This window comes from Lissotriton vulgaris, chromosome 1_1 (assembly GCF_964263255.1).
Source record: "Lissotriton vulgaris chromosome 1_1, aLisVul1.2, whole genome shotgun sequence".
In the NCBI taxonomy this organism is placed as follows: Eukaryota; Metazoa; Chordata; class Amphibia; order Caudata; family Salamandridae; genus Lissotriton; species Lissotriton vulgaris.
Window position 1 is genome coordinate 37447437 of NC_141685.1, and position 27864 is coordinate 37475300.

The 27864-nt window shown below is 46.6% G+C and overlaps 1 protein-coding gene across 1 annotated transcript; it reads right to left on the bottom strand.

The window, feature by feature from the left end:
* On the bottom strand, positions 1 to 25147 carry LOC147737095 (uncharacterized). Its single transcript, XM_086963618.1, has 3 exons — positions 25072 to 25147; positions 1497 to 3327; positions 1 to 1327 (listed from the first exon to the last, which is right to left on the bottom strand). The coding sequence occupies exons 2-3, from the start codon at positions 2632 to 2634 to the stop codon at positions 1119 to 1121; spliced, it is 1347 nt and encodes a 448-aa protein (XP_086819744.1). The 5' UTR covers positions 2635 to 3327; positions 25072 to 25147; the 3' UTR covers positions 1 to 1118.
* Positions 25148 to 27864: the final 2717 nt, after the last annotated feature.

A 27864-nucleotide genomic window follows, 5' to 3' on the forward strand; every position in this document is an offset into this window, starting at 1 on the left:
TGAAACACATCGGCAGTCTTTCCTGTTAGCTTTAGCTTCATGAATGTCACTTTCACTTCTGGCATTCTGGCATTCATACAACAAATCCTTCAGAACATTTGAGAATAAAGGACAATCAGTGTGGAAGACGAGTTGCTGGGAGTGCAACTGATTGTCCTGGCACATATATGCTTTTGATGTGAGATTTCACTATTTCACCACATTATTCAGAGTCTGCTGCTTACAGTGGCTCAATTCTGGTAAAAAGTAGAGTATGGCAAATCACCAAATGAATAGAGAGAGCCAAGCTTGAGAGGAGCCACGCGTCATACTGTGTTATAAGGCCTGAGGCACAAGCTGATCCATCAACCAATAACAGTGTGTAATAGGTGCAGCAAAAATTATTTAGGAACAAGGTATATGCTCTTTTATATCTAAAAATGGGTTATTTCTTGAACACCGTTGCTTCGCTTTAGTTCATTTCATATACTGCAGTGGCATTTGTTAATAGTAATACATACATTTTACCAATGAAGCTTCCATCTCCAGAGCCCTGACAACATGTCCACTCTGGATGCGTTGGGTTTACAGGTTTTAATCTTACAAGTTAGCTGAAAGTACCGTTGTTAATCCCAGTATTGTTCAGTGTTGCTTTTACAGGTACTGTGATCAGATACAATTTAATGTTTTTCTTTGTATCTCTTCTTCATCAAATAAAAATCAAGTATGTTTCTTTTCTTTTAGTCCACAATGTGCTCGTCTCCCATTGTGTATGCTGATACATCATGTTGCTTTGCTATGTGTACAGAAGTGAACAATCACGAATACAAACACTTTTATAATTCTGCAAATACTGTTATCTGTTTTCCTTCTTTACTGCTAGTCCAGTCTTCTATAATCTGGTATTTCAATGTCCCACATAATTTGAATTTAATCTTTTTCCGTAATTCATTCCTCTCATAATAACTGCACTGTTCAGCTCTTGTCTATGTCCTCCGATGGGTCAATATTATTTTTGATGTTCTTAAAATCTTTTCGGAGTCTCTGCATCTCTAGGATTATTTCCATTGAGTTAAATAAAGCAGTGTATTCACAGAGGGTTGTGTGGGATCAAACATTGATAAAAGCCCTTCTCACTTTCAGTGCATTTCTATGTTTTCCCCCGTGTGTGTTCGCTGATGGCTTTGTAGCTCTGATAATCGACTAAAACTCTTCCCACATTCATAGAACTTGAAATATTTTTTCCCTGTGTGAGTTCGTTGATGATACCTTAATGCTGACGAGAAGTGAAAACTAATGTCACATTCACTACAATTATAGGGTTTTTCCCCAGTGTGCATTCGCTGATGTGTTTGGAGGTTTGATAAGTGACTAAAGCACTTTGCACATTCACTGCACTTGAATGGCTATTCCCCTGTGTGTGTTCGCTGATGAATCCTTAATGTTGAGTAACGACTAAAAATGCTTTCACATTCATTGCAAATATATAGTTTTTCTCCTGTGTGAGTTACGATGATGTGTTTCTAGATTTTCTAATTTACTAAAGCTCTTCCCACATTCACAGCATTTAAATGGCTTTTCTCCTGTGTGTGTTCGCTGATGATTTTTTAGGTGTGATGACTTACTGAAGCACTTTGCACATTCACTGCACTTGAATGGCTTTTCCCCTGTGTGTGTTCGCTGATGACTTTGTAGAACTGATAATTGACTAAAGCTCTTTAGACATTCATTGCACTTGAATGGTTTTTCTCCTGTGTGAGTTCGCTGATGATACCTTAATGCTGAAGAGCTGCGAAAACTACTGTCACATTCACTACAATGATAGGGTTTTTCCCCAGTGTGTGTTCGCTGATGACTGTTTAGGTCTGATAACTGACTAAAGCACTTTGCACATTCACTGCACTTGAATGGTTTTTCCCCTGTGTGTGTTCGCTGATGTCTTTGAAGGCTTGATAACTCACTAAAGCACTTTGCACATTCACTGCACTTGAATGGTTTTTCCCCTGTGTGTGTTCGCTGATGTCTTTGAAGGCTTGATAACTCACTAAAGCACTTTGCACATTCACTGCACTTGAATGGTTTTTCCCCTCGGTGTGTCCGATTATGTCTTTGAAGGTGTGATAACTGACTAAAGCTCTTTGCACATTCACTGCACTTGAATGGTTTTTCCCCTGTGTGTATTCGCTGATGTGTTTGGAGATATAATGAGTGACTAAAGCTCTTTACACACTCACTGCACTTGAATGGTTTTTCCCCTGTGTGTGTTCGCTGATGTCTTTGTAGCTCTGATAATTGACTATAGCTCTTTACACACTCACTGCACTTGAATGGCTTTTCCCCTGTGTGTGTTCTCTGATGACTTGGAAGGCTTGATAACCGACTAAACCTCTTCCCACATTCAATGCAATGGTATGGCTTTTCCCCTGTGTGTGTTCGCTGGTGTCTTTGTAGTTCTGATAACCTACTAAAGCTCTTGACACATTCACTGCACTTGAATGGTTTTTGTCCAGTGTATGTTTGCTGATGAAGCTTGAGTGGTGATGACAAACTAAAGCTCTCGCTGCAGGTGTATGATTCTTCTTTCTTGGTTAGTGTCTGTGGGTCAGTTATATATTTGTCTACATACCATGACTGTATTTCCTGATGGGCCAGCATGGCTGATTAAGCACACACACTTTATATGTGTGCAGTATTTTACACATTTGATTTGTGTTTTATCAATAAATGCAATAGACACCAAATAATTGCCACACTCCTAATACGTAGAAGTTGTATTTGTAGGTAATTGTGTCTTTAGATTGGATTATGGCTATGCACGCTTGAGGGTAAAGATGTATCTGCCTTCTGACCGGTGCAAATTAGGACAGTCTGTTGTATTGTAGATAGAAGAACTCCTCTTTCCTTTACCTGTCAGTTGTCTGGCTCCGCTCTGTTGTGCTCTTCTCTGGTTACTGTTGTTTGTCCAGAAAGAGTTTACAATTCACCTAGAGCACGGAATGATGGCTTGTCATCATATTAGAAAACAGAGCACTGCGGTAATCACATCATACCGATCCCATGATCAAAGCTGGTGTTGGACACTTGTTTATACAGGAGTTGGTTTGTTATTGTTGTTGCCTTAATTTTCTTAAGGTCATTTCTTGGTCTTGTGGCGTGGAGGTGCACAGCTCAGCCTCTTATAATCACTGAACTGCCCTTGATGCTTCAGCCAGGATCTGTCAGTTTGTGTGCAGGTTCCTCTGTCGCCGACTGCGCTGAATACTGTAGCTCATTATTTCTGCTATTATTGAAGATTTACAGCATTCGCTTCATTATTGATGGTCAATTCATACATTCAAGGCTTGTTTTCTGTTGGATGTAAAGATATTGAAAATTACTAAATTGAAACATAATTGAATGAGAATTCACAGTGTTTAACTGGTTGTAAAAGACATTTCTGGGGAGATTTACTAAATCTGAACACAATGCAGCGCAACCACCCCCCCCCCCTCCTCCCCCAAGAGGCTGCGATGCTCGACAGGGAGGGAGCAGGAGAGCACCATATTTTCAAAGATATGGCTCTCTCCTTCCCTCTCCCTTGCGCCAGCACTGATTACAGCAGTCCTGCGCCATGCACACACCTTAGCACAAGAGCGCTAGGGTGTGTGTGTGTGAGCCCAGCATAGGTTTTTGTACAGGACGGATACCCTTCCTGTACAAAATAGTAGACACGAGGGAATGCTTTTCCTACTTTGTATGCGTGTTGCAGAGTGCAGCGCGCATGCAAAGTCGGAAAAGGAAGGATAAATCAAAGCATTTCTCCTTCCTTTGCGCCTAGTTTAAAAGGGTGCAGTTTGTTCACGCTAAACCCAATCTACTGTAGTTGGTAAATTGGTTTTAGTGTGAGAAACCTTGGGTGGTTGCACGGGAACGCCCATGCACCCACCTTGACAGGCCCCAAAGGTGTGAAGGAATGTGAAGCAGTGATATGTACTCGTTCACATTACTTTTACGTTATTTCCAGCGCTAAACAAGAGTAGGGCTGGAAAGTAAATTAGGAAAAAAAGATTTTGCGCTGTTTTGTGCCACATTTGTGACGAAAATACGGCGCAAAATATTAGTAAATCCCCCTTCTTCTTTACCGCCTTTAAAACTTAGCAAGGAATTTTTCATCATACACAGATATTTAACTAAAAGTTCTGTTGATCAGGTGACATCTTATTAATGTCTGAAAAGGAGGAGATTTACCAGCGTTTACAGCGCTTAGCAAAGTAAGGGTGCTCATGGAGCACCCAAGTGCTTAGCGGTATAGCTTAAGATAGACGCATATGGTCAGGAGTTCAATTAAACAACAATAGAGTTTAGAAAAAGAGATGGATCAGGCGGGGCTGCAAAATTTCCAGTAACTTTTTCACAAGGTATACAACAAAAGTAACTCCATTTACACACTTCTTCTTATTCTTTCCTATTCACTTAAGATCATCTCAAATACCAACTCCTGTCTTTACCCGCTGTTCATAAGCCACCTTTGACACTTTCAACAGCTCCCTTGGTTCAAGCTTTTCTGGTTTCTTCTAACTTGGAAGATTGGAACATTATTGTCAGTTGAGGGGGGTTTCCTATCGCCATAACATCTGTCCATCTCCCTGAAACTAGTGCAACTTACAGCGCTCGGTTCTGGTCCTGAAAGACAACTTTAAAAAGCAAGTCTTTAGTTCTTCCTAAAGCAGATAAAGTTCTGTAACATGCAGCTCCTTCCGGGGCTTTTGTGGCAAACAGAACAAGGGTTTCACTGTAAGGCCCATCCTTTACATTATAAGCGCAGATAAGGCAAACAAACGTTGATTCATATCATTTAATATTCAACGAGATCAGTCATTTAGTACTTATAGAGAATCCATCACAACCAATAATTTACCTGACATATCCCCGCAGCAGATGTGTGCATATTACTCTTTTTTCCACCTTTTCCACCATTACATGGCATTTGGCATGATGTTGTCCGTTTGGGGCCCAGGATGCCACTTTGTGACTGGATGGGCATTTGGTAGAGCGGGAGGAGGTGCCAGTTGTCCACAGGTGATGCGGCATTTCTACCTTTCCATATTTCTCATCTTCAAGTTTATCTAATTTCCTGTCCTTCGGCCCCCCCCTTCTGCCCTCTGGCTGCTCACTCTGTGGGGTTCATCAGAAGTCAGAAAAATGCCTGATAGTTACAAGGCTGTGTTTCTCACTTTTTCTACAACACTTATGCAGATAAATGGCCTAGTTTAGAGTTTGTCTAACAGATTATAGCCTCAAAACTAGGATTGGGTGAAGAATTCAGCTCTGCCGTCGGAGCTCGCAAATTTTTGCCCAGAGTGCGGAGTTCCAAAAAACTCCAAGAAGTAATGCAGAATTGAGTTTTTTTTTCTCAAGCGGTTCTCCAATGGTATGGTGGCGGGTGCTTGTGAGAAAATATAACGCGCTAGACCTCCTGGCGAGATTTCTCATTGCGGGAGGTCGCGAGCACTCAAGTGTAGAAATCTGCCATTCTCATGAAGCTGCCACTCAATTAGAATGTCAATTTGAGCGACAGAAAGCAGCAGCGCCCTCTGGAGCAACGTGTAGTGCCGTTCGTGCTGATTTTCCTGACAGTTATAAGGTTATATAAGTTACAATTATAAGGCAGACAGATATCCTGTCTGCCTTATAATTGCCACAGGATGTAATAATAATAATAATAATAATAAAAACATTTATTAAGCGCATGGTTAAACAGGAAAACAGTGCGTCCCCGCGCTGTGAATGCATTCCGTCAGAACTCCAGAGCAGGCCCCCCAAAACAGGAAGGAAAGAGGCACCTAATACAACTAGACCTTGGGGAACAAATGTGTCTTCAATTTCAGCCTAATGCGCGATTCTGAAGGTTCCACCCGAAGTTCAATTGGAAGTTCATTCCAGTATTTGCTTGCTAGGAACCTAAAGAACCGTCCTCCCATCCGTACTCTTCGGATACGAGGGACCACCATCTGCATGCTGCCCATGGATCTCAACAACCGTTTGGGACGATATTTGGTCATCATACTCTGGAGGTAGGTAGGGCCATGGTCATGTGCGATGCGGTGGGTAAAGCACAAGGTTTTAAACCAAATGCGTTCCTGCATGGGAAGCCAGTGCAAGATTTGAAGAGCACGCTTCCCAGATGACTTCCTAAGTAGTTTCAAAACCAACCTAGCCGCCGCATTCTGGACACATTGGAGTTGGTTCAGGCCCTTTTTACTAAGGACACAGAGCAATGAGTTCCCATAATCGAGAAGAGGAGTGACTAAGGCATGCAGTAGGGTTGTCCTTGCTTTGATGGGGAGAAGATCTACGATCTTACGGAGGACCTTTGGTGTGCCATAGCATTTCCCGGCTACAATTCCCAAGTGTTGAGAGTAAGAGAGGTTAGAATCTAGAAGTACACCCAGATTTTTCACCGTATCTGATGGAATGGGCATAGTACCCAAATCAGCTGGCCATCAGGCTGAAGTCCAGATGGAGGGAGACGGACCGATTTCCAAAATTTCCGTCTTATTACCATTGAGGCAAAGACAGTTATTCTTCATCCAGCCAGCCAGTGCCACAAGACAGGAGGAGAAGTTCTCTGCTGCCACAACTGGGTTATGAGATAGAGTGATCACCAGTTGGGTATCATCCGCATACGAGACAATATCCACCCCATAAGATTCCACCATCCTTGCAAGGGGCTCCATATAGAGATTAAACAACGTAGGGCTCAATATAGAGCCCAGCGGAACCCTTGTCTAAGAGACCTGGGTTTGGATTTATACGGGGGGCAGTGAACTTGAAATTTCCTATCAGCTAAAAAAGAGCTCATCCATTCATAGGCTTGGCCGGCTATCCCCATCTCACTCAAGCGTGAAAGGAGCCCAGAGTGCGATACGGTATCAAAAGCCGCACTCAAGTCCAGTAATATCAGAGCGGCAGTGTGACCATCATCAACTTTGAGGCGAAGCAGTTCTGTGGAGAAAAGGAGGGCAGTCTCAGTAGAGTGCTTCGCCCTGAAACCCGATTGGGAGGAATGAAGAAGATGGTGGTCCTCCTCAAAGCCAACCAGTTGATTTTTCACCATTTTCTCCACTACCTTGGCGCAAAAAGGCAGGAGGGAAATAGGACGAAGATTATCTAATTGAGTCATACTCAGGTTGGCCTTTTTTATGGGAACAACCTGGGCCAGCTTCCATTCCTCAGGCACCCGACTTTCTTGAAATGACAGAGTGGCCAAATTGCCTATGTGGCAACTCAGAAGAGGTAGATGGCTTCTGAGGATCTTAACAGGGGCAACATCCATTGGAGATCCAGAGTGGGTATCCGAGATTATTTTTATCAGCTCCTCCCGCGGAGGAACCTTGAATTCCTCGAGAGCGCCATTTTTCATGGGTCCATAGCAGGTCACCCTAGCCGGGGTAACTACTGTAGGGCTTTGCTGAAAAGATTCATAGATCTTCTGAGGTAACGTGGCGCGAGCAGTCAAGGCTAAACTTGGAGGCGATGTAAGTTAAGTATTTGCGCACGCACCCCAGCAACAACACCCAAGGCCCACCACAAAGAAACACTCCACACAAGGTTATGTAAAAATAGCCTTTGTATTATAATAAATATACATCAGATAAAACACACATCTTGTTACACTGTGCCTACAGGCACGGGCGGAATTTACAAGGGATATTTGTACAGGACAGGACCACCTGGACCACTGTCAAGGGTATCAGCACTTTTAGAAATAATTACTGTAGCACAAAAATATAACAGTAGAGCATACAACCAGTAATCACTGGTAACAGGACCTCTCTAGCACCACCTGTACTAGGGAGAAAACAACCACCTACACGTCACACTACCTGTAGGGGTGCAAAAGCAACACACATGATGTCGTAACATTCAGAGGTGTAAAAGGACAGAGAGAACACATGATGAATAATCTACCCATTCAGAGGTGTAAGCAAAACACATGATGCCGTAACATTCAGAGGTGCAGAATCAATAACAATTTCCCCAAACTCACCAGTCACCACCTGTGACTGTCCCGGTGTCCCAATGTCAGGGCCTAAACGTGGCAGTTGTCCACTAAGTGCTGGACAACTGGAGCAGGGAAAGTTAGCACAAAGTTGGAGCCTCTCTGGGCTCAAAGAACCACCACTGTGGCACTGGTGAGCCTCTCGTAGGCTCTCTCACCAGTAAGGGGGGGCTGCTGAGCCTCTCGGGGCTCCAGCAACGGAAAGGTACAGCCTCGCTGGGCTGGGGGGTCCCTCGCTCTGGGGACCCGGATCACAAATAAATGCTCCTCAAGAGCCTCGCAGGCTCATGGACGAAATGCCCCTCAGAGCCTCTCTGGGCTCGTGGTTAATGTATTCGCGAGCCTCTCTGGCTCGCCAAACAAGAAATGCGCCGGTCGTTGGAGCCTCTCTTAGGCTCGGGTTGGAGTCCCCCCCTTGGGGACTCGGGTCGCTTCAACAATGCCCCCTAAGAGCCTCTCTGACTCTTAACAGCTACCGGCGCGAGGTCGCGCTACAGAGAGGGGGCGGGGCGGACACCGGCAATGTGTCCCGACGCTCCCCCCCCCTCCTCTGCAGGCAGGCACTCACCGGTCTAGCGCTGGGCTTTCCAGCGGCGGCGGGTCTCTCCCGCTGGTCCCGGGGCTCTCCTCTCCTCTCGGGGAGCCTCGGCAGGCTCTCTCGCGGCTCGGTCAAGAAGGCGGGACTTCCGGGTTGACTCTCCCGGGCCGCGCGGTGATTGGACAGCAATCCCTCCACTTCCGGGTCGCCGCGGGCAGCGCGGCGGCCCGTTTTAGGCAGGCAGGCGGCTTCCCAGGATCCGAGGAGTGGGCTCCCTCGTGAATCCAATAAATCACGGACCTGGGCAAAACAATACGGCAATGAGCGGGGTGGCACCCGCGCCGTCAAACCACCACACGGGGCGATCGGAGGCCGGGTGGGCACCGGCCTCTGCAGACCACAGCGCTCCCAAGCGCTGCCGGCACAAATAAGCGCTCGTAAGCGCTAAACTGCAGCAAAAAGCGCTCCCAGGCGCTAGGGGTAAAATCCAGCGTTTCCAAGCGCTAGGCAGGCGATCTCAGCGCTCCTAGCGCTGAAGGGCAGAGAGCAGCGCTCTCAGGCTGCAGGCAACGAAGTCCTCAGTGCTCCCCAGCACTGGAGGACAGGACAGGGCTCCAGCAGGGCTGGAGGCAGGCAGGGGGGGCAAGGCTGGGCCAGAGCCAGCACACTGGGTCTCCAGGCAGGGAGACTCCCCAAGTGGCGGTCCTTCTGGCCCCAGCAGCGGCAAAAGCCCCCTCTGGCAGGATTCCAAAAGTAGAACATTTTCCAAGGGGACACAGCCCCTTTTTATACAGACAAATCCTTTGTTACAATGTGCAGGGTGGGGGGAAAACCAGTCGCAGCTGGTTCTGGAGCACTGTTGATGGCCCAACCACCCATTTCATTCACTGGGGAGGCTAGGGTCGTTAGACACACCACAGGGGGGGCGGAGCCAGCATTGTGTGGGGAAACCCCAGCCCATCCAGGACCCAGGTACACTCCTCCCACACATCACTCATGCTAATCTCCCACTCACCACCGGGCAGACCCATCCAGACTTCCTGGAGCCTGGCATGCCAGCCAGCTCCAGCCAATCACGCTCCAGCACCCTCACTGCACACATATCTCAATGTCCAGAAGTAGCACTTCCCAACTAGACACATACATGCCACAGACACCATCTTGCAGCATTCACTCTCACGAGTTTAGGCATACCAAACTCGAGCCTGCACTCCCCACGCATCAGGAACTACCAGGGATACACACATTCCCCATGCATTCCTATGGGAGGGCAGGCCAGCCATACTTCACGCACGCACTTTCACTCTGGGACTCAGGGGAAAGTGCGCAGAGACCCAAAAATCACTAACACAGGGTCACAAATAAGGCAAAAAGTCTAGGGGTGAACCTGCCCTGCGGGCCAAGATGTTAACTCCTTATAAATTAAAAAGAGCTCTTTGGATGAATTATCCGAATTTTCAATCCTCTCTTTAATGTGATCTCTTTTCGCCTTTCTAATCAGGCTATGGTACGCCCTCAGGCTACTCCTATAGGATTCTTTGTGAGTAGAATCATAATCTTTCCGCCACCGGCATTCTAGGACCTTACATTTGGCCTTAGCTGCACACAGCTCCTCATTGTACCAAGGGGCTGACCTAGATCCGCGTGTAGGGGCTTTTTGAGTCCAAGGGGCCACCTTATCCAGGGCCTTAGTTACCCAATCCTCATAATCCTTCCAAGCTCCCATGAGAGTCTGACTAAACGGAGGGATTTCCAGGTTTAAGGCAGAATCAAATGTCTCATGGCTGAATTTCCTCCAATTCCTGCGTCTAGGTGGAGGTGGACGCTTAGGTTTTTCCCCTCTGATCAAGCCCAGCGCACTAAATGGAATGAGGTAATGGTCAGACCATAAAATCCTGATAGGGGGGAATACTTTAATATCATCCCAGTTAGAAAAGATGGGATCAAGAAGATGTCCCGCTTGATGAGTTGGTCACCCATCAGATAGTCTAAGCATCAGGGCTTTCAGAGAGGTAATTACGGATTGTGCCTCAGTACAGTTAGCATCCACAAAATGTAGGTTAAGATCACCTACTATGAGGAATTTACTATACCGAAGGGCTGGCTGAGTCACCGTTTCAAGGAGGCTATCCGCAAACTGTAAGGACCCCCCGGGAGGGCGATAAATAAGATAGCCCTTAATGGTACACTCCGGGGAGACTTTGATGGAGAAAAGGCCCGCTTCACAGTTACTAATCGATACTTGTTTCAAGGAGCACTCAAGGTCAGTTTTATGAACAATAGCTATCCCCCCCCCCCCTTTTTCGAATTCCTCTGTCAATTCTTAAAAGGCCATATAGAGGCGGGATGGCCTCCCGCATATCAGGGGAAGCGGCCTCATCCAGCCAGGTTTCCGTAAGGAATAACAAGTCAGGTTGATAGTCTATAAGAAGGTCGTGGATATTCAAACAGTGTTTTTTAAAAGAGCGGCAATTCAGTAGGTACATAGAGTTGATCTGTCCCCTTTATCGTCTCCAAATCAGTGGTGGGGAGAAAGTGACAACCTCTACACCTTTGGGGCATACAATCAGGCAGCATACCATGTGTACAGTCTGCTTTGGGTATGGGACGAAGAAGAGCTAGTTCTTCACTAGAGTATCGCAACACTCTTACCCGTTCTGTGGAGGCAGAAACAGGGGTCCTGGCCCCTGGCCCCGTCAGATCGTGGACGGGTGCAGACGGGCGCGCCTTGTGCGCGCCTTCGACGCGCACTTGGTGCCCCCACTGCGCCCGTCCGCTGCGCGGTCACTAACCCATCTTCCTAAATAGGGGTAGGTTTGCGAGAACTAGAGCGCTAACCCGAGTGCTGGAGATGCAGAAAGTGGTGGGTTCCTCACCCTCCGCTCAAACGCCCACAATGGATGCGGCGGAACGGGGCGGGATCAGAGAGCAGGTAGTGTTTTAGCAAAAGAATTGTAGTGCAAGCAAAAGAGCAGTTACAAACAAATTACGATACACTTTTAAAAGAACAGTTCAGTCAAGCATCAAATATTTAAAAAACACGGGCCAAATCGCACCGCGCTTCTCCCCTTAACACCCCCGTACTGAGGCTATCCCCAGAGTTCGCTCACGGAGATGACCGTCCCTGCCACTGACAGCCAGCATCCACTGAGCAGCGTCGACCTCTTCCTCCCTAAGTAAGAATGGGTTTGCGAGAACTAGAGCGCTAACCCGAGCACTGGAGATGCAGGAAGTGGTGGGTTCCTCACCCTCCGCTCAAACGCCCACAATGGACGCGGCGGAACGGGGCGGGATCAAAGAGCAGGTAGGGTTTTAGCAAAAGAATTGTAGTGCGAGCAAAAGAGCAGTTATAAACAAATTACGATAAATTTTTAAAAGAACAGTTCAGTCAAGCATCAAATATTTAAAAAAATGGGCCAAATCGCACCGCGCTTCTCCCCTTAACACCCCCGTACTGAGGCTATCCCCAGAGTTCGCTCACGGAGATGACTGTCCCTGCCACTGACAGCCAGCATCCACTGAGCAGCGTCGACCTCTTCCTCCCTAAGTAAGAATAGGTTTGCGAGAACTAGAGCGCTAACCCGAGCACTGGAGATGCAGGAAGTGGTGGGTTCCTCACCCTCCGCTCAAACGCCCACAATGGACGCGGCGGAACGGGGCGGGATCAAAGAGCAGGTAGGGTTTTAGCAAAAGAATTGTAGTGCGAGCAAAAGAGCAGTTACAAACAAATTACGATAAATTTTTAAAAGAACAGTTCAGTCAAGCATCAAATATTAAAAAAACATGGGCCAAATCGCACCGTGCTTCTCCCCTTAACACCCCAGTACTGAGGCTATCTCCAGAGTTTGCTCACGGAGATGACTGTCCCTGCCACTGACAGCCAGCATCCACCATTTTTAATGGGGCGGGCAGGATACCTGTCACATTGTGATGGAATTAATCATCCACTGAAATCTAAATCAGGCCTTTGGTGTACACTGTGTGCAGTGTGGCTAACTGGACTTGAAGGATCTTGTGGTTTGTGGGTCTCTCACTGCTTTGAGGTCACCGCAAGGCAAAACTTCTGTCAGCCGTGTCTTGTGCAGATCTTCCTTGATAGGCAGGACTTCTGTCAACTGCGCCTTGTGCAGATCTTCCTTCCAAACAGGACCTCAGTCAGCTGCTCCTTGTGCAGATTGTCCTTCCAGGCAGGACTTCTGTCAGATGTGCCTTGTGCATATTGTCCTTCCAGGCAGGACTTCTGTCAGCTGCGCCTTGTGCAGATCTTCCTTCCAAGCAGGAACTCTTTCAGCCGCGCCTTGTGCAGATCTTCCTTACAGGCAGGACCTCTGTCAGCTGTGCCCTGTGCAGATCTTCTTTCCAGGCAGAACTTCTGTCAGCTGCACCTTGTGCAGATCTTCCTTCCAGGCAGGACTTCTGTCAGCTGCGCCCTGTGCAGATCTTCCTTCTAGGCAGGACTTCTGTCAGCTGTACCTTGAGCAGATCCTACTTCCAGTCAGGACTACTGTCATATGTGCCTTGTGCAGATCTTCCTTCTAGGCAGGACTTCTGTCAGCTGTACCTCGTGCAGATCTTTCTTCCAGGCTGGACTTCTGTCATCTGTGCCTTGTGCAGATCTTCCTTCCAGGCTGCGGCTTCTGTCAACTGTGCCTTGTGCAGCTCTTCTTTCCAGGCTGGACTTCTGTCATCTGTGCCTTGTGCAGATCTTCCTTCCAGGCTGCGGCTTCTCTCAGCTGCGCCTTGTGCAGATCTTCCTTTCTAAGATGGACTTCTGTCAGCGGTGCCCTGTGCAGATCTTTCTTCCAGGCGGGACTTCTGTCAGCTGTGCCTTGTGCAGATGTACCTTTTAGGCGGGACTTCTGTCAGCTGTGCCTTGTGCAGATGTACCTTTTAGGCTGGACTTCTGTCAGCTGCGTCTTGTGCAGATCTCCCTTCCAATAAATCAATCAATCAATCAATCATAGCATTTGTATAGCGCGCTATTCACCCGGAAGGGTCTCAAGGCGCTTGGGGGAGGGATCCGCTACTGCTCGAACAGCCAGGTCTTGAGTTGTTTCCTGAAGGAGAGATGGTCCTGTGTCAGCCAGAGGTGGATGGGGAGGGAGTTCCATGTCTTGGCTGCCAGGTAGGAGAAGGATCTTCCTCCGGCGGTGGCTCTTCGGATGCATGGTACGGAGGTGAGGGCGAGGCTTGTAGAACGTAGCTGGGGGGTGGGCGTGTAGAAGGTCAGGCGGTCATTGAGGTACTTGGGGCCCAGGTCGTGGAGAGACTTGTGTGCGTGGGTAAGGAGCCTGAACGTGATCCTTTTGCTGACGGGGAGCCAGTGCAGGTCCCTCAGGTGGACGGAGATGTGGCTGCGTCGGGGGATGTCCAAGATGAGTCGGGCGGAGGCGTTCTGTATGCGCTGGAGTCTTTTCTGTAGTTTGGCTGTGGTTCCCGCGTAGAGGGTATTCCCGTAGTCCAGTCGGCTGGTGACAAGTGCCTGGGTGACCGTCTTCCTGGTTTCGGTCGGGATCCAGCGGAAGATCTTTCGGAGCATACGCAGGGTGTTGAAGCACGATGAGGAGACGGCGTTGACTTGTCTGGTCATCGAGAGGGAAGAGCCCAGGATGAAGCCCAGGTTGCGTGCGTGGTCTGCTGGCTTGGGAGCGGTGCCCAGGGTGGGAGGCCACCAGGAGTCGTCCCAGGCGGAGGGCGATGGTCCCAGGATGAGGACTTCCGTCTTGTCTGAGTTCAGTTTCATGCGGCTGTTCCTCATCCACTCGGCGACGTCTTCCATCCCGTCATGTAGGCTCGTTCTGGCGGTGGCGGGGTCGTTGGTGAGGGAGAGGATCAACTGGGTGTCGTCGGCGTAGGAGATGATGTTGAGGTTGTGTGGGCTGAGCAATGATCCTTGCGGTACGCCGCAGATGACCAGACCACAGACAACATGACCGCCCTCAAAGACGCCACCCGCAAGCACCACCAGCTCATCCGCACCACCAAGAAGAAATCACTGACGACTGGACAACAATGCCCACGACAGCAAGGAACTCTTCAGCATCGTCAAGGAGTTCTCCAATCCCAGCACCGGCACATCGACATCACTCCTTCACAAGATCTCTGCGACTCTCTCGCCTCGTACTTCCACCGCAAGATCGCCGACATCCACAACAGCTTCGGCGCACCTTCCAGAGAGAGTCTGGATTTTCTGAGCTCTGTAGAGCATTGGGACAGTCCTACCACATCCACCACACACTACAACACTCCAAGAGTCACGCTACAAGTGTGCTACAAGGTTTTATTAAACCACTGTATCTGAACATCCCCTGGCAAAGGCCAACTAGAGAATAAACATCCTGCCTGCACCAGCAGAGTGCAGAAAGCTTTTCAAGCACCTCGTGGTATACATGGACTTTCTCTATCTTAACTGAAGATGTTAAGCCTTGGGAGATCTCCTTAAACACGACTTAATGGTTTGGGGCCCATATATTAATCTACTGTGCAATGCGAAGGCCAAATTTGATCCAATACTACATACTTGGAAGGGGGCTGAAATAGTCACCATTTTTAAAAAATGGCAACAAGCATGACCCGGCGAATTATCGTCCTATCAGTTTGATAGACATACCTCAGAAATTGTATGCCAAGCACTTGTTATTAAGGTTAACTGATTGGCTTGAAGATACTGGGTTGTTATCTAAGTACCAAGCAGGGTTCAGGAAGAAGACGAGTACTATTGATCAAGTCTTCAGATTCCTCCGTCCATGTTGGAAATACATATCCCTTAGAAAAGGCAGCTTATATGTATCCTTTGTCGATTTGAAGGCTGCATTCGACATGGTACCCAGAAGACTTCTTTGGTCATGCTTGAAGGATCTGGGAGTACCGATCCAATTATTGGCCCAGATAATCAGGCTGCACGAGAGGACTTATGCAAACGTGAGATGTGGGCCTAGGGGTCAACTTACCAGGGACGTAGATGTGAACAGGGGAGTGCGCCAGGGCTGTGTCCAGGCGCCTACCCTGTTTACATTATATGTAAATGATATTCCAACTCACCAGGAGGGCTGTAATAACGACTCCCCTAGGCTGGCTGGGGAAACAATTCCAGCCTTACTCTTTGCAGATGACACCATCCTAATCTCACACACCCCTCGTGGGCTTCAGAATTTGTTGAATTCCTTTCACTTATACTGCGTCAATAAGGGTTTACAAATTAATGCCAGCAAGACTAAATACATGTCCATTAAACCTCATAAATCTTTTAAAAATAACTAGGAACTAAATAGTCAAAAATTGGAATTTGTACATAGTTTTAATTATTTAGGCATTACAATTGATTCTACATTATCATGGAAGGCTCAACTAGAAAGAAGTAGATTAGTTTGTATCCCAAACAGTGTTCCCATTGCAAAAAAACATGGCGGGAGTACTACAAAAGCAATTTCTCCAGCGCTAGAAGTTTACAAATTTAAGGCGCAGGCGGCTGCCGTGTATGGGGCAGAAGTCTGGGGTCCTTACTGTAAACATAACTTTGGAATAAATGAAAATAAATTCATCCGAAAGTTATTGTCATTACCCATCAAGACACCGATGCTTCCGTTAATGCTGGACCTTGATCTGAAACGCACTGATAATCTAGCAGTACTTCGTCCACTTTTATTTTGGGTTAGAATTTGGGCAACAATAGAATTAGAACACTACAAAAAAGGCTTACAGGAGATAATGAGAGCGGGTGCTACAAAGTCAATCCTGTGGTTACAGCATGTTTCATCATGGTTAATAAAAATAGGATTACCCCACTACTGGAACAAGCCCTCAAATTTGACTACACTTTGTAGCAAAAAACGTAAAATTATCTTTTTGGAAACATATTACCAGTAAATTGTTACAAGATTCCAAATTGGGCTCTTTATCTTCTGCTTTCCTTTCATTTAAAGATACTGCCTCATTCGAACCTCTACTGGATGAGATATGCCCACAAATAGCAAAATCATTGTACCTCAAATTTAGGTACGGCGTACTGCAAACAAATAGAAATACATCGAAATGGCATCATAATAGAACCATTAAGGATAATGATAAGTGCGTATTTTGTAAACATTCCAGTGAAGCTAAGGAAGACGATGCACATATTCTCTTCTTCTGCCCTTTATATGAAACCCCGAGAAAGAACTGGATAAAACCATTGTGTATTAGTCTAAACTTAAGACAGTGTAGAGAGGCAGAACGTTTACTGAGAACTGAGAATGGATATTACGCAATTGGTAGTCTTCAGTGTATCAAGATTCCTCTCTTCTGTGATGTATATTAGAACAAAAAAAGGATGGAGATTACAAAAATAACAACTTGTACAGTTTTGCCTTTTTTTTACCTGCAGATACTTTATGATCCCCTTCTTCTCGTGTATGTGACTGATGGACAATATAAGCAATACTGTTTTACAAGGGTGTATATATAGAGATTTTAAATAATCTAGGCTATTTATTGTATTAATGGAAAATTATTTCCTTTTTATGGTAAATTTTATTGATGCCGGGCTGCTAGATTGTATGTGTATGAAATCGAATCTCTTTGGACCCTCGCTATTGTAGTATGCAATCAAGAATTGATGATCTGATGTTTTTATTATGTACTTTTATGATCTAAAAGATTGAAATAAAGTTTTGAATTGTTAAGCCTTGGTAACCTTGGTAACATCAATCCCCTTTGGACAAGGTCCTCCATTTCAGAATGTAACTCATCCTGTGCAGGCACCAACCCTCAAGTCCGTATTGCATGAAGCTGGGTGGTTCTCACCCAAAAGAGGGCCCTCCACAAATTGCACACATTATGTTACACCCCCTGGATAGCCGTGGAAACACACAGACCAACTACACCCCCTCAAGGATCACCAGTCCATCTGCCAGGATCAAGACTCGGATCTTTCAACCTTCTCTGTTACCGTCTCTGGATCGGCCTGTCTCTGTGATTCGTGGAAGCTCCACACTCAGAGTTGCCTTGTAAAACCATCTCATGAGAGTTGAAGAAACAAACAATGAGTGACATGCACTGCACAGAAGTGTAAATAAATCTACCATTTTCATTCCATGTACCATTGTCCTACTGCTGATGTTTTGACATGGATGTTTTGCCGACTATCACAGCAGCTTCTTCGCTTAAAATTTTACTCAACAGTTTGTTTTCCATCATACCTACTTACCTATGTACTGTTTCTGACCCTACGACATCTCTGGCAGACATATTGTGCTGTCTGTTGCTACATAAATAGGAAGTAGATTGCTACTGCAGGAAGAGTGCAGTGTCCTTGCAGTCAGATGCACATGATTGGGATAAAAGGTACCATGTTTTTTAGAAAATCTGCAAGTATTAGAATAATAACATACCAAAAGCAGCACATACAATACAATAACACAGACCGGGTAATTGAAAAACGTGACGCAAACAATGCAATAACACAGGCCAGGCACAAAATCTAATGCAAACAATGCAATAACACAGGCCAGGCACTAGACGCAAACAATGCAATAAGACAGGTCAGGCAGTAGGATCGATGCAAACAATGCAATAACACTGGCCAACCACTATGAGAATCTGATGCAAACACTGCAATAGCACAGGCCAGACACGAGGAGAATCTGAGGCAAACAATGAAATAGCACGGGCCAGGCACCAAGAGAATCTGATGCAAACAATTCAATAACACAGGCCGGGCACCAGAACAATCTGATGCAAACAATGCAATAACACGGGCCAGGCACCAAGAGAATCTGATGCAAACAATGCAATAAAACGTGCCAACCACTATGAGAAGCTGATGCAAACAACGCAATAACACAGGCCAGGCACTGAGAGAATCAGACGCAAACAATGCAATAACACGGGCCAGGCACCAACAGAATCTGATGCAAACCATGCAATAACACAGGCCAGGCACTAGAAGAATCTGATGCAAACAATGCAATAACACAGGCCAGGCACTGGGAGAATCTGATGCAAACAATGCAATAACACGGGCGAGGCACTAGGAGAATCTTATGCAAACAATGCAATAACACAGACCAGGGTTTAGGATTGATGCAAACAATGCAATAACACAGTCTAGACACTGTAAGAATCTGACGCAAACAATGCAATAACACAGGGCAGGCACAAGGAGAATCTGATGCAAACAATGCAATAACACGGGCCAGGCACACGGGGGCCGATTCACAGAACTAACTTAAGACAAAATCCTAAACTTACTACTATTGATATTCACAGAAGGCATTTAGTAGTAGTAAAGTCAGGATTTTGTCTTAAGTTTGACTTAGGACAAACTTTTTTTTTTTTAAACCGTTTTTATTGGCAATTTTTCCCAAACTGAACAGTGCAATCAATTCGTACAATAAGGTGCAATTTGCAGTTACCCCACTCCCGCCACCCCCCTCCCCAGCCATCACCCCACCAAGGCATACAATACACAAATACAGGTGAACCTCGTTCGGGATTCCCACTCGATCATCAACATTTCAATTTTCACAATGCACCTCTGCTCTTCAGTATGGACCTCTCGTCACGTATCCTTACAGTCCAGCATCGAGTCCGTGATATTTTCGCCATTTCCCCCACACTTTTCTGAACTTCCTGGGGCACCCCCGTGCCTTATACGTAACCCTCTCAGCCGCCATATACATATCTAGGCCTCCCCTCCATTCCTCTAGACGTGGTATCACTTGTGCCCCCCAGTATTTTGCAATATCTCTCTTGGACACTACTAAGGCCAGTACAAGGAAGGTCAGCAGATGGCGCGGAAGGTCCACATCGATTGTCATGCCCAATAGAGCCAGCTTGGGGTCGACCTGCAATTGAAACTCTAGTACATCAGACAGTTCCGTGAAAACATCTGACCAGTACCCCTGTATCTTAGGGCACGACCACAGGACATGAAAGAAATCCCCCCTTGGGTTCTGACACCTCAGGCATTTGGCATCTTCCGTCTTTCCCATCTTATGAAGCCTCACCCTATCAAAGTATGTTCTATGTAACACGTTAAATTGGATGAGGCGGAGTCGGGATTTAACTCCCACCTCCCTAGGATGTGTTAAGATCAATTCCCAGTCAATGTCTTCCATGCCCCCCACGTCCGCCTCCCATTGGTGTCTCAGCCTGGCCAGGTCTCCCAACATATTATTTGTGAGGGTCTTGTAGGTCAGAGAGACCTCTTTCTGCTGGATATGTTCCTGTAGGAGTCTGCCCTCAAGAGGAGCGAAGTCTGCCAGATCTGCAGTGTCAACATTCTGGGCTCTCCATGCATGTTGTAATCTCATATATTTGTATCTCTGTGTGGGGTGTAAGTCGAACTCTGTGGCCAGAGCTGTGAATGTTTTCAGTTGCCCTTTGGCAAGGATATCTCCCAGCGTGGAGATCCCTATGTCATCCCACCTCTTGTATCCCGTTAGTTTGTGGAGCTCCTTCAGCCACGTGCAGTGCCAGATCGGTGTTTGTTTCGTTGGTCTCCTGTCCCACCCCATTCGTTTCGTGGATGCCCTCCATGCCTGAATGGTAATGTCAGTAGCCGGTAGGAGACATTTCTGGCCTTGCCCCCCATACAGATAGGAAAGGATGTGTCTAGGTGCCAGTTTATGACGCTCTAATGCGTAGGAGGGGTGATCTGCCTGTGCATGTATCCACTCGTTTATCGGGGCCAGGTGTTCCGCCCAGTAGTATGCTTCTAGATTTGGGAGCGAGATCCCCCTGCTATATTGGTGCCTCTGCAGGGTGGTCAGGGCCACCCTGGGTTGTTTTCCCAGCCATATAAAAGACCGGAGGTCCGCATGTATCTTGGGGAAGACTGTCGGGGGGAGGGGGTAGTACTCATTTTGAAGGGCGTACAGGTACTTGGGGAGAATAATCATCTTATACATGGCCGCCCGGCCTAGGAGGGTGAGCGGGAGCAGCCTCTAGCGGTCCATATCTGTTACGGAGTTCACCATGATACGCTCAATATTTCGGGTGTATGAGATATGTCTGTCCAGGGTGAGGTAGACCCCTAAATACTGAAATCCCTCAGTCGTAGTGAACAGCCGCCCCGGCAGGTCCAGCCACTCCCCTCTCCCTGCGGGGTCATATAGAACCGACTTATGCCAATTTATTCTATATCCGGCATGGCGCCCGTAGCGTTCCAGTTCGTGGAACAGTTGCGGGATCGACGTCTCCGGGGAAGTTACGTACAGGAGAACGTTGTCTGCATAAAGGGAGATTTTTTCCTCGTTCATTTCTCCTTCGGTCTGTTGAAAACCCCTGATGGTCGGGTTCTGGCTAATTCTAGCCGCCAAAACCTCTATCGTTAGAGCAAATAAGAGTGGGGAGAGGGGGCACCCCTGTCTGGTCCCTCGCCGAATTTGGAATTTCCGCGAGAGAACTCCGTTCACTCTTACCCTGGCCCTCGGTTCAGTGTACAGCAGCTGCACCCATGCTTGGAATTTCGGCCCAAAGCCGAATTTCTGCAGGACTCCCTCCAGAAAAGGCCAGTGCACCGCGTCGAAGGCCTTTTCCGCATCTAGGGACAGGAACCAGTGCAGGACTTCCCTGTCTCTGACCTCCTGCAGCCAATTGTGAGTGCGCCTAAGATTCAGTCTAGTAGCCCTGTCAGGTATGAACCCAGTCTGATCAAGGTGGATCAGCTGTGTAATCACCCGTCTCACTCTCATCACTAGGATAGTGGCCAGTAGCTTTGTTTCCAGGTTTAATAAGGAAATTGGACGATAGGACTCGCAGAGCTCTTTCGGTTTGCCGTTTTGTGAATGGGATTCTAAAAGGGGGTGGTGATGGACAGAGTATTCTGAATTAAGCAGAACACTCCTACCCAGTCCACAGATCAGGGCTTGATCCATCACCGTTTTTTAGCTCACTGCACCATCCCAGTTCAGAACCTGGCTATATGCAAATTAGTCTGTCCCTGGCCCAGTGCATCATGGGAACAGGGCAGACCAAACTACCTAGCCAATTCTTCACTAGAAAGGAAACAAGCTTCCGGGGACCGGTTTCTGGCATTACAGCCGTCTTCGGCCCGGCTTGCTTGAATCCTGATGGTGCAGTGAGCAAGTGACTCATGTCTGAGCATACCCTTCCACACTTGTAGTGGCCAAAACGATTCTAAAAGGGGGGTGGTGATGGACAGAGTATTCTGAATTAAGCAGAACACTCTTACCCAGTCCACAGATCAGGGCTTGATCCATCACCGTTTTTTAGCTCACTGCACCATCCCAGATCAGAACCTGGCTATATGCAAATTAGTCTGTCCCTGGCCCAGTGCATCATGGGAACAGGGCAGACCAAACTACCAAGCCAATTCTTCACTAGAAAGGAAACAAGCTTCCGGGGACCGGTTTCTGGCATTACAGCCGTCTTCGGCCCGGCTTGCTTGAATCCTGATGGTGCAGTGAGCAAGGGACTCATGTCTGAGCATACCCTTCCACACTTGTAGTGGCCAAAACGATTCTAAAAGGGGGTGGTGATGGACAGAGTATTCTGAATTAAGCAGAACACTCCTACCCAGTCCACAGATCAGGGCTTGATCCATCACCGTTTTTTAGCTACCTTGCTCATTGCACCATCAGGATTCAAGCAAGCCGGGCCGACGACGGCTGAAATGCCAGAAACCGGTCCCCGGAAGCTTGTTTCCTTCCCAGTATAAGAATTGGCTTGCACTGGGACAGGAACAGACTAATTTGCATGTAGCCGGGTTCTGAGCTGGGATGGTGCAGTGAGCTAAAAAACGGTGATGGTTCAAGCCCTGATCTTTGGACTGGGTAAGAGTGGTCTGCTTAATTCAGACACTCTGTTCATCACCACCCCTTTTCTGAATCATTTTGTCCACCATAAGCGTGGAAGGGTATACTCAGATGCGAGTCCCTTGCTCATTGCACCATCAGGATTCAAGCAAGCCGGGCCGACGACGGCTGAAATGCCAGAAACCAGTCTCCGGAAGCTTGTTTCCTTCCCAGTATAAGAATTGGCTTGGTAGTTTGGTTTGCCCCGTTCCCATCATGCACTGGGACAGGAACAGACTAATTTGCATGTAGCCGGGTTCTGAGCTGGGATGGTGCAGTGAGCTAAAAAACGGTGATGGATCAAGCCCTGATCTTTGGACTGGGTAAGAGTGGTCTGCTTAATTCAGACACTCTGTTCATCACCACCCCCTTTTCTGAATCATTTTGTCCACCATAAGCGTGGAAGGGTATACTCAGATGTGAGTCCCTTGCTCATTGCACCATCAGGATTCAAGCAAGCCGGGCCGACGATGGCTAAACTGCCAGAAACCGGTCCCCGGAAGCTTGTTTCCTTCCCAGTATAAGAATTGGCTTGGTAGTTTGGTTTGCCCTGTTCCCATCATGCACTGGGATAGGAACAGACTAATTTGCATGTAGCCGGGTTCTGAGCTGGGATGGTGCAGTGAGCTAAAAAACGGTGATGGATCAAGCCCTGATCTTTGGACTGGGTAAGAGTGGTCTGCTTAATTCAGACACTCTGTTCATCACCACCCCCTTTTCTGAATCATTTTGTCCACCATTAGCGTGGAAGGGTATACTCAGATGTGAGTCCCTTGCTCATTGCACCATCAGGATTCAAGCAAGCCGGGCCGACGACGGCTGAAATTCCAGATACCGGTCCTCAGAAGCTTGTTTCCTTCCCAGTATAAGAATTGGCTTGGTAGTTTGGTTTGCCCTGTTCCCATCATGCACTGGGACAGGAACAGACTAATTTGCATGTAGCCGGGTTCTGAGCTGGGATGGTGCAGTGAGCTAAAAAACGGTGATGGATCAAGCCCTGATCTTTGGACTGGGTAAGAGTGGTCTGCTTAATTCAGACACTCTGTTCAACACCACCCCCTTTTCTGAATCATTTTGTCCACCATAAGCGTGGAAGGGTATACTCAGATGTGAGTCCATTGCTCATTGCACCATCAGGATTCAAGCAAGCCGGGCCGACGGCGGCTGAAATGCCAGAAACCGGTCCCCGGAAGCTTGTTTCCTTCCCGGTATAAGAATTGGCTTGGTAGTTTGGTTTGCCCTGTTCCCATCATGCACTGGGACAGGAAAAGACTAATTTGCATGTAGCCGGGTTCTGAGCTGGGATGGTGCAGTGAGCTAAAAAACGGTGATGGATCAAGTCCTGATCTTTGGACTGGGTAAGAGTGGTCTGCTTAATTCAGAAACTCTGTTCATCACCACCCCCTTTTCTGAATCATTTTGTCCACCATAAGCGTGGAAGGGTATACTCAGATGTGAGTCCCTTGCTCATTGCACCATCAGGATTCAAGCAAGCCGGGCCGACGGCGGCTGAAATGCCAGAAACCGGTCCCCGGAAGCTTGTTTCCTTCCCAGTATAAGAATTGGCTTGGTAGTTTGGTTTGCCCTGTTCCCATCATGCACTGGGACAGCAACAGACTAATTTGCATGTAGCCGGGTTCTGAGCTGGGATGGTGCAGTGAGCTAAAAAACGGTGATGGATCAAGCCCTGATTTTTGGACTGGGTAAGAGTGGTCTGCTTAATTCAGACACTCTGTTCATCACCACCCCCTTTTCTGAATCATGTCTTTGTGAATGGGGACAATAGTAGCCATGGTCAGGTCGGGAGGGAGTCTACCGTCCTGGAGGGCCTCCTCATATAGCCCCTTAAGATGTTTCACTAGGAGGTCGGCTGTTCGTTTGAAGAATTCGGCCGGGAAGCCATTGGGGCCTGGCATTTTCCCCGGCCTCAGTTTGGCCAGTGCCTCAGATATGTCATCGAGTGCAATGTCAGAGTCGAGCTCCCTCGCGTCCTCAATGGATAAAGTCGGAAGGTCAGTTTGGGCCATATACTGCATCGCCTCTTCCCGTGTCCCCAGATCTCTAGCCTCGTAAAAGCTTTCATAATGGTCTGCGAATGCCTCAGCTATGTGTACGTCCGAGCGGCGTATCGTCCCCTGAGGGTCTGTAATCTGCTCCACCCATCTCTCCGCTCGTTCTTTTTTGCTGAGCGACGCCAGGAGCTTACCAGATTTGTCTCCCACATCGTATAGACGATGTAGGGTAGCCAGCGCCTGTGTTTTCGGCTCTCCTGTCACCAGCTCTCTATATTGTGATTGTCTATCTGTGAGTCTCCTGATTGCCCCCGGGTCTATCGAGGTCTGGCATTCCCTTTCCAAATCCAATATATCCTGTTCTATGATGCCGATGTCAAGACCAAAGTACGCTGTCTCTTACCTTAGCAGTGACCGGTATTCTTTGTAGACAGAGTAGAGATTTTCGCAGAGACGCAAGGGACCAACTTCCAGAAAACTCTAACTAAAACTGGCTGACTAGACTTACAGCTAAGCATTAACTAGAACTTTCGGGAGGAGGGCCGGTACTGGACGTTGACGGGAGGATTAGCTTTTGACTGTCGACCTGCAGATTAACAAGAATAATAAAACTCAGTATTCACACTATCTTTATTGTATTCCTACCACTAGTTAGTACCCCCTAAACTCTATGTAAGGGCTAGTTATCGCTAAGCTGATTCCTACCTGCGATTCAGTCTGGTTCTGTCCACCGTCCAGTATTTCTTTGTCTTGTCAGGGATGCTGTCTTGGGAGTTGTCCTCTTTGAATTGTCCTCTTTGATTTAAAAGTCTGCAATTAAATAGAATAAATATAAACAATCTAACCTTACACTTTTATTCTCCTTCTACATTCTCCATTTCCTATTACCTAACACTTACTTGATAAGCTCTCTTCTCTTCTGAATTTTAGGGTGTCTGTTCTGAAGAACCTTTGCATAAATTCTCCTAATAAAAATAAAGTTCACCAAGAGAGAACAACAATTCCAGCAATGACTACTCACTTTGGCTTCAGTGAATATTTCTTGACAAGAGGGTATCTTTAAATATCCTAAAATATAATCTGAAAATCACAATGAATATTCTTGTGAATATCTTCAACATAGAAAACCAAAAAGGTGAATACCTTAAATCACTAAACAATTTCAGCAGTCAAGAAGCAACATTAGCATTCAAATAAATTCCCCAAAAAGAAAATAGTATTAGTTTTGTCCTTATGTTCTAAAAGCTTTCTCTCTTGCGTTGGGCGCCATTAAAATCCAAAGAAACTTAGCTTTAAAGTTGTTCGTCGAGATTCTTGTTCAGCTTGTCAAGTTCTCCAGGCGCGCAGAAATAAGCTGTTCAAAAGGCTTTGTTTTAGAAGAGAAATCCCCACGAAGTCTTCTCTGAGCGCAGGAAATTCCCTCGAAGTCTTCTCCGAGCGCAGGAGCCAGGAATCAGAAGGTCGCGATGCTGCAACCTCGGAAACTCAGAGGCAAAGCGAGTTTCCCGAAGAGGGTGCGGTTTAAATACCTTCCGCACCAAATGTCAACGTGCGCTTGCACGTGGCAACAGTCTGCAGCCTTCCGCGTGCAACGCGAGCGGAAGGCTTTGTTCTTTCAGACGGCTGCATCACAGCACACGCGTCTATCGCGTGTGAAAGCTTTCAGTTGCAATGTGTCAACACCAAAGGAAATATTACTACAGTTCAATGAACAGGCCAGAAGCGAGATCTTAAAACATGGCATTAATGTTACTGTTTCACCTAAACCTTACTATTTTAGCAAACGTTGTAAAAAGCACTTTAGCACTTTACCCAGTACACAAACAGTTTTCAAAAGACATACTTACATAAGAGGTGCTGGTGCACGGGAAAGGGGTGGGTTTTCTCAGATGGGATAGAAACCAATTAACCAGTTATGAACTAGGGGTGCACTACTGATGGGTACCTTGCATATTTCTATTGGAAGGGACAGACGGAACCGGGGAATCGTGACAGTACTCCCTCCTCAAGATCCCCCCTAAAACCGGTGCAATGGGTTTAGGTTTTTCTGGATGTTGGGTATGAAACCTCTTCAGCATCTTGGGAGCATTTTTCAAATGTTCCAAAGGTTCCCAAGATCTTTCTTCAGGACCGTAACCCTTCCAATCAACCAGATAAAGCAGTTTTCCCCTAGACCTCTTGGAGTCTAGAATCGCCTTAACCTCAAATTCAGGACTTCCCTCTATATCAATGGAGGAGGGGGGTTGGACAAATCGAGTCAGAGCATGAAAAGGTTTGATTAACGATACATGGAACACTGGATGGATTTGAAATTTGGCAGGCAAAGTCAATCTCATACTCACTGGATTTATGATCTTCTCTATAGGGAAAGGACCAATGTATCTAGGGTTGAATTTTCGATTCCCTTTTAGTTTCAGATTCCTAGTGCTCAACCAAACTTTATCCCCAGGAGAATAAAGTGGAGGCTCAGATCTATGTTTATCAGCAAATCTCTTTTGGTCCTCTTTTGCTTTGGCCAAATTGTAAGCTGCTTGCTCTTGAATAGAAGACAATTTAGAAACATAATCTGAAATGGCAGGTACATGATTAAGCTCTTTTATTTCTTTAGGAAAGGAATTAGGGTGATAACCTAAATTACAGAAAAAAGGTGACATACCAAGGGAAGAATGATCTACATTGTTATAAGCAAACTCTAATTGACTTAGAAGAGTTGACCATTCCTCACCTACATTAGTTAGCATACAGCGAATGAATTGTTCAATAGTTTGATTGGTGCGTTCAGTGAGACCATCAGTCTGAGGATGATAGCTAGAAGACAAACGTATATCCATATTCAAAAGAGACCTTAAATTCTGCCAAACCCGTGAAATAAACTGGGACCCTCTGTCCGAAATCACCACAGATGGAATCCCATGCAGACGGACTACATGTTCCATTATTAAATTTGCCAACTCCATGCTAGTTGGTAGCCTTTTGAGTGGGACAAAGTGAGCCATGCGTGAAAACTGATCTACAATAGTAAGGATAGTGGTAAACCCCTTTTTTGTGATTGGTAATTCAACAATGAAGTCCAAAGAAATTGTGTGCCATGGTCGAGGTGGTAAAGGTAGAGGGTTTAACAAACCACTAGGATTTTGATGAGATGATTTGTTCTGAACACAAACCCCACATGTTTCTACATAAAGTTGAACATCTTTAAACATTGAAGGCCACCAAAAGGTTCTTTTGATTAAGTCATAAGTCTTAATCTTACTCGGGTGAGCAGATAAGGTAGTGTCATGATGAAAGTGTAGAATTCTTTCTTTTAGCGTGTCAGTGGGTACAAAAATGAGGTTTTGCATAAAGAGCAATTCATCTCTTTCCTGTAAATAAGGATGTGACTCTTTCCAAACCTTACAATCTTTCTTTGCCAGTTCTTTCTTAATATCAGAAATAACATCACAAACAGATATACTTGCTTGAAATCGTGATATTGGTATTACAGGTTTTACTTCAGAT